General features: G+C 42.8%; 1 protein-coding gene across 1 annotated transcript; it reads left to right on the plus strand.

Moving 5' to 3' along the window:
- The first annotated feature begins 229 nt into the window (after positions 1-229).
- On the plus strand, positions 230-4,498 carry Pate1 (prostate and testis expressed 1). The gene is made up of 5 exons (XM_055601208.1): positions 230-281; positions 571-606; positions 1,210-1,242; positions 1,519-1,641; positions 4,365-4,498. Exons 1-5 carry the CDS (start codon positions 230-232, stop codon positions 4,496-4,498), a joined length of 378 nt encoding a protein of 125 aa, XP_055457183.1.
- Positions 4,499-7,550: the final 3,052 nt, after the last annotated feature.

A 7,550-nucleotide genomic window follows, 5' to 3' on the forward strand; every position in this document is an offset into this window, starting at 1 on the left:
AATCCTGAGACATGGCTGGAATAAGTCAAGTCCAGGACTTTCCTAGCCAGTCTCTCTTTTCCCCAAGTTACAAAGAAAAGACTTGAGAGCTGAGTTTTCTGGCATCAGGGTATGCCTTTCAATGACGTTCTCAGTGTCCCACCCCCCAGCTCCTATTGAAGAAACCCAGCCTCATCACTGTATAAATAGTGACCTGTCCTGTCCTAACCTAAACCTTTCTGCCTCCAAAATGGGCAAGCCCCACTTAATGAAATGTCTCATCTTACTCTGCTATTTGAGGGGTGAGTCATGAGAGGTACCAGTTGGTGAGATAGTCCAGGATCCAGGAACAGGGAAGAACTCCCATGATGAAGCCAGCCTTGGCAACCCAGCAAGAAAAGTGGCCCCTGTGTGCCATGCCTCCCACCGACACTTTATCCTGTCACTGGGACCTTAACCAAAGCCCTCTTGCTCAAAGGAGGAAGTAGACTGTTTGCCAACAGATTGAGAGATTCCTAGAAGCTGTGAAGTGAGGGTTGTAAAATTATACTCTGCAGACAGTATGATTTTTACCTTTTTGTTTTTCAACAGTTTTCTCTGGGTCACTTTCAGGCGATATTAACAAATGTGAGTAGACGTGAATGTGAGAAATGAATAAGAAGACGGGAGGAGAATCCAGTTTGAGTGGATTGGGATGGGGGGAGCGACTAAAAGTAAACCACATTCAGTAATTCCCACATTCAGCAGCCTCTTCTGGCAGGATACAGCCAGGGTGAGGGGTGTCTTTAGGGCCGACAAAGAACTGGCAAAGCTGAAGGCAAGAACAACAGACCAGAGAAGTGGAATGTAAAGTTCACAGAAACCAGATGGCCAAGTCTAAGGTAGCAACCTCCTAAATTTCAGAGGTCTGTTGTCAGATCTCAGGTGAGACTTTCACAGAGGTTCAACTGAAGGAAGAAATGAAGTTAAAAACATTTGTATTTATCCACTTCCTTCTTATCTATGCTATAACCCTTAGGAGTGGGAAGAAGAATCTAAGAGGTCCTAAAGAAATGAAGATGAAAAAGAAATGGGGTTTACAAGCTGACATAAGCAGCTTTAAGGGGCTAGAAAAAGCCTCAAAAACTCCAGGCTAGAAGGCAAAATGAGACCTGAGGGGAGATGGAGTGTAAAGAGAGGGTAAATCTCAGACAGAAATGCTGGCTTATTCTCTTTCTCTCATCTAAACAGCTGATAAAGTACTGGTTCATGAAAGTAACAATGGTGAGTGCAAAGAGACCCTAGCCTGACCATCTTGGCACTAACATGTTTCTCTTTTCCTATGCCTTCTCCTTTCTATCCTTGCCCATCCTCCACGCCGAAGCCCCTGAGACCACAAGCTCTCAGCACCCTTGTTTCACCCATGCTAACAGAGGCACATGGCCATGCTTTGATGGGGTTTGGAGTGGGGATGCTTCCAGCTCTAAGCAGGTTTTAAACTTGGAAGGGGAGATGGGCTCTCTCCTGATAGAATCATCTTCTCTCACATCTTTCTTCAAGTTGTGGAAATTGTGCAGTGTAGGATGTGCCACCTGCAGTTCCCTGGAGAAGAGTGCTCCAGAGGAAGAGGAATATGTACTGCGACGGCAGAAGAGGCATGTGTGTCTGGAAAGATCTTCAGAAGTAAGTGGTGGGGTAAGGAAGCAAAGACGGGGAAGAGAAAGCAGGACATGTGGGCCTTGGGGATGAGTGAAGAAACTTCCAGTTACTATAGACAGCCTCACTCTTAAGATAGCTGGTAAAAAAAATCGCTCCAATGATGCACTATGATAAAAAAAAAAGAAGAAGAAAAAGAAGGAGAAAGAAAGAAATGGAGGTAGCTGCTGAAGCAGGGGTGATACTCAAGGCAACAGTAGGAATCCTGAAGAGAACAGAGGGGGTCGAGTACGGGTGAGACAATGGACATAAGAACTCACCCTCTGAGGACCAGCTAGTTGGTAATAAAAACGGCTCTCTGTGTACCTGACCAAGCTTTTGCATGAATGACTCCTAGCTATGGAAACAGAGAGGGCAGTGTCGGCAATGTGCCCTGGTTACATCTCACTGTGAATAAGATTAGGCACCATTTCTCTAGTTTCCTCCCCTCCATGATATCCAAGCCTTGAGGTTCTCATTAAAAGTCTCTCATTGTAGTAATCCCTGATGCACTTTTCTCATGATAATCTTCTTTCCTCCAGTAAAGTCTTTTTAAATTAATTCATTTATTTATTCATTTTACATGTCAATCATAGCCCCCTCCATCCTCTCCTCTTGGTCCCACCCTCCCTCTTCCCCTTACAACCCCTCTTTTACTCCTCAGAAAAGGGGAGCCCCACCCCTGCCACCCACCCCCGCCACTTACCCATCCCAGCATATCGAGTCATATCAAGACTAAGCTCATCCCTTTCCCCTGTGGCCTGGCAAGGCAGCCCCACCATGGGGAAATGATAAGAAAGCAGCCAACAGAGTCCATGTCAGAGACAGCCTGGTTATCCTTACTAGGAAATCCACATGAAAACTGAGATGCCCATTGGCTACATCTGTGTAGGGATCCTAGGTCCAGTCCATGTGTGGTTGTTGGTTGGTGCTTCAGTCTCTGCAAGCCCCTCTGGGCCCTGGTTAGTTGGCTCTGTTGGTCTTCTTGTGGAGCTCCTGTCCTCTCCAGGTTCTTCTATCCTTCCCCCCACCCCACGTTTCTACAAGAATCTCTACGCTTTGCCCAATGTTTGGCTCTGAGTCTCAGCATCTTTTTCTGTCTGCTTCTGGATGGCGTCTCTCAGAGGACAGTTATGCTAGACTCCCATCTGCAAGCATAGCAGAGTATTGTTAACAGTGTCAGGGATTGGCTCACTCCCTTGAGGTGAGTCTTAGATTGATCAAGTCATTGGCTGGATATTTCCTCAATATGCTCCATCTTTATTCCTGCACATCTTGTTGACAGGGTGAAATTTTGGTCAAACTTTTTCTGGATGGGGTGGTGTTTTCTTTCCTCCACTAAGAATTTTATCTAGTTAGAGGGTGTCTTCCTCAGTCTCCATGACCCCTGCTACCAGGAATCTCAGCTACAGTCATCCCCATATCCTCTCAGAATCCTACCCTGTCATAGATCTCCAGATTTCCACAGAGAAGTCCCTTCCCATGGTTTCTCTTCTCTCTGCAGGCTCTCTCTCCTCCCCACCCCTAGCCCCATGTCTGATATCCATCCTCATTTTTCTCAGACTCCCTCTCCTACCTTGTTCCCTGTCTTCAACTGCTTTTGCCATCCATTCTATTTCTCCTTCTGAATGAGATTTAAGCATCCTCCCTTGGGTCCTCTTTGTTTTTTATCTTCTTTGGGTCTGTGGATTGTAGCATGTTTATCCTGTACTATAAAGGTCTAATATATTACATACCATGTGCGTCTTTCTGGGTCCAGGTTACATCACTTAGGATGATCTTTCTAGTTTCATCCATTTGCCTACAAATTTCATGATTTCTTTGTTTTTAATAGCGGAATAGTATTCCATTGTGTAAATGTACCACAGTTTCTGTATCCATTCTTCAGTTGAGGGACATTTATGTTGTTTTCAGTTTATGGCTTTTATGAATAAGGTGACCATGAACATAGTTGAGCAAATGTCCTTGTTGTATGCTGGAACATAAACTCCTGGGTATATGCCCCGGAGTGGTATAGATGGGTCTTGAGGTAGAGCTGTTCCCAATTTTTTGAGAAAAAGCCAAATTGATTTCTAAAATGGTTTGCACTCCCACTAGCAATAGGGAAGTGTTCCCTTTCTCCACATCCCCACCAGCATGTGCTGTCACTTGAGTTTTTTTATCTCAGCCATTCGGATGGGTGTAAGATGTAATATCAGAGTCATTTTGATATCAATTTGAGACTCCTCTGTTGAGAATTCTCTGTTTAGCTCTGTACCCCATTTTTAATTGGATTATTTGGTTTGTTGGTGTTTAATTTCTTGGATTCTTTATATATTCTGGATATTAACCCTTTGTCGGATGTAGAGTTGGAGATCTTCTTCCAATCTGACATTTTGTTCTGTTGACAGCGTCTTTTGCGTGCTCGCTTCGGCAGCACATATACTAAAATTGGAACGACAGCGTCCTTTGCTTTATAGAAGCTTTTAAATTTCAAGAGGTCCCATTTATTAATTGTTGACCTTAGAGCATGCTATTAAAAATGTCTTAAAACTACTCCACTATTTCTTTTCTTTTGGGTAGCTTCCAATCCAATGCCTTCCAATCCTTCACATCTGAATAATGGATCATGAACTTCATGTGGTGATTTTTAGATGTCAGTGTGGGTTAGGGACAAGTGGATTTACAGGATCTTCTGCCAGCCTTGCTGATTTGTTCCTCCTCTTCTGCAGAGGATGGTTCCAAATGGTTATACTTCATGGGCTGCTTAAAGAACTGTGCTAATGTGAAAAAAATAAAGTGGGGCTCCTATCTGGTGGACTTCAGGTGCTGCCGGGGCTACGACATGTGCAATGAAAAGTTTTAAAAGTTTCTGGTTCTTTTGTGTCCAACATCTGGGTGATGAAATGGCCTGTCCACAATGACCTCTGAGGATAACACGACAGAGGAGGACTGCAAACATATGGCTCAGCCTTCTACATGTGGGAAGAAAAGCACCCTTCTTCTAAGTTCCTTCCTGTTTCAAAACCAGTAAAAAGTGAATAAATAAAACTTTCTTACCAAGATCAGCACATGCTTGTGTTGTTACTAAGCCTACTATAAGTAGGACAAAAGGAATAATTAAAATTCAAAAGATGGTGCCTTCTTTTCCTTTCTTTTATTCTGCAGAAGAATTTTTTTAATTTTTTAATGTAATAATTGGCTTTGTTATGATGCTTCCATGCATGTAGATAATGTATTCTGATCATATTCACCCCATTACTCTCTCTTTTCCTGCACTGCACTGAGAACCTTCTCAACTATCTTCCATTTCTACTTTCATGTCGTGTGTGTGCGTGCATGTGTCTGTATCTGTGTGCGTCTGTGTGTGTATGTGTGTGCAGTTCAATGAATTTAATCAAGTTGCTAAGAGGAACATCTCTGAAAGGTAATTTACAGACAGGAAGAACATGTCTCTTCTTTCTCCAACAACCACTAAAACTAAACTTATGAATCCTCAGAGAGGGGTGGGGCTTCATGAGCCCCCTCCCAGGTAAGGACAGCTGCTATGAGTTCAAGAGTGCAATAGTCATATTATCTCCAGAAAACAGCATTTCATAGCATTCCACGTCAACCTCAACCTCTTCCATTCTTCCCAACATCTCTTCTACTATGTTCCATGAGCCTTGGAAGTGGTGATACAGATGTCATATTTGTGGCTGTCTTATGACAAGTTACAAGTGTTGACAGCAGCCACTACCTACTGCAAGAAGAAGTTTCTCTGACAAAAGTGGCAGCAGTACTGATCTATGGTGACAAACACAGTTATTTAGAAAGCAAACCAGCAGGTACGTTTAGTATGTCCATTTACCAACAGTTGTAGCTTCCTTACTAGGGCCTATAACCTCCCCATTGTAGCTGGAGATTTTACTAATTCTTTCTCTTGCTTTCCTCCCTGCCTCTTATCCCACCTCAAAGTAAGTATGTATCACTAGCTCCTAATAAACAATGTGCATGTTGAAAAAGAAAATCAGTAATTGATCTTTTCTTGAATTTTTCATCGCTGCTTCTGCCAGGCTGAGGGAAATGTTAGGGAGTGGAAAAGAACCTGTACTAGAGTAGCAAAGAGAGAATGATCTTCTGCCTTCTGTCTTTCAGGCTATGGACTGGAGGCATGGGATTGTGGGAGGAGTCTGTGGAATTCTGGAGGTTCCCTGGCACCAGCTTTCTTGGAGAGCTCTTAGAGAAGGATCCCAGGCAGAGAAGAGCTGCAGGGTACCTTTAATGAGGAAGGACTAAAATTCATGAAGCCTAGCACTGTGGACACTGACAGCTGTGAGGTCAAGAAAGCTCTCTGGACCTGGCTGAGAAATACCCATGGTTACATGAAATTATCAACCTCTTCCATCTCTCACACACCCAAGCTTTCTATCATGTGTAGTTCTAGCATAGTGTGAGAAATGGGGTAAAATGAATGTGTCATGGGGATTCAGGTTAATTCCTAACACTGTTATAGAATGGACCCTGGAAAGGGTGGTTAAGTCGTATCATGAGAACAAAAAAAAATTAAATTTCTTTAATACACGTAATTGTTTTCTCTTGCCTTTAAAACTCTCCTTCAGTCTGTTTAACAAACATTTATTCAAATCACACCACATTCCAGATAGTACTAGGTGCTTGGATATGAAAGTCATAATCTCTGTCCTCATGAGGCTTAGTCTAATAGGATATTCAGACATGAATGGATAATAATGATCTGACAATCCCTGTTCGAGAGCCATCTGCATAAAAACATATCTCCTCTCTCACTTTCTCTTCACTGAGCCTCTTTCAGATAAGGCAGGAAAATGAAATAGTGCCAATCATTCTCACAAAAAGTTGAAAATAAAGAGTTGTTAGCCAGGCAGTGAAGGATAGAAAAGACCAAAAGGAGATGTTGATTTAACTTATAGAAATGTAGAAGGCATTTAAAACACACAGGCCTCCGAGAACAAAGTGGGAACGTGAATGTCACTAGACTTTAGAAAAGTAGAAGAGGGACCCTCTGAAACTGAGGCTCAGATGTCACGAGATCGGAGTGCCTGCTTGTGAACACCTAAAAATCCACAAGGAGGACAGGTGTGACATCTCAAGCCTGTAATCTCAGCACTGTGGAGACTGAGACAAAGGAATTGGCACAAGCTTGAGAGCAGCAGGGGCTATATCATGCATCCCAGGCCAGCTTAGGCTAGAGATCCTACCCTCACTAACAATAAAATAAATTGCAAGGAAGATGCCTATGACGATAAAATGTATATTTCAAGAAAAGGAACATTGCTCATTGATGATGCTATTTCTTAGGAGGACCGTGAAGCTGGTTTTCTGCAACTGGGGTGGGTATAAGGCATAAAACAGAACCCTTGCAAGTTGACATCATATAGCACAGTGATTTCTAACCTTCCTAATGCTGTGTCCCTTTAATACAGTTCCTCATGTTGTGTTGACTCCCAACCATAAACTTACTTTGTTGCTACTTTATAACTATAATTTTGCTACTGTTATTGTTAGGACCAATGAAATGCTGATGCACATATATTTTATATGAAAAATGTTTATAAGATGGAGATGAAGAGAGAGAGAGAAGAAGAGAGCGAGAGGTGATAGGGGGAAGGGAGGGATGCCCTGACAGAGAAAGAAGAGAGAGGAGGAAAGTGAGAGAATAATAGAGGGCAAGAGAGCAACAAAATGGTGGGTTAATCTTTTTAAAGAACAACTTAACCACACCTGCCAAGTGTGGCTTCCTGGCAGGCAGCACATGATGACATCATAGGTTGCTAGGCAACCAAGAAGCAGATTGCCTAAACACTAACAATTATGACTTGTAAATATCTGATGTGCAGGATATCTGAAATGAGACTCTTTTGGGGGTCTCAACCCACAAGCTGAGAACACTGGTATAG

This window comes from Psammomys obesus, unplaced genomic scaffold (genome assembly GCF_907164565.1).
Source record: "Psammomys obesus unplaced genomic scaffold, mPsaObe1.curated_primary_1811, whole genome shotgun sequence".
NCBI classification, from domain to species: domain Eukaryota; kingdom Metazoa; phylum Chordata; class Mammalia; order Rodentia; family Muridae; genus Psammomys; species Psammomys obesus.

Bases quoted from the DNA above. Each gene is read 5' to 3' on its own strand.
- Pate1 (XM_055601208.1), top strand. From the start codon at position 230: ATGGGCAAGCCCCACTTAATGAAATGTCTCATCTTACTCTGCTATTTG. The intron at 1,243-1,518 runs GTGAGTGCAAAG...TCTTTCTTCAAG, and splicing joins GGTTCATGAAAGTAACAATG to TTGTGGAAATTGTGCAGTGT. The intron at 1,642-4,364 runs GTAAGTGGTGGG...CCTCTTCTGCAG, and splicing joins GTCTGGAAAGATCTTCAGAA to AGGATGGTTCCAAATGGTTA.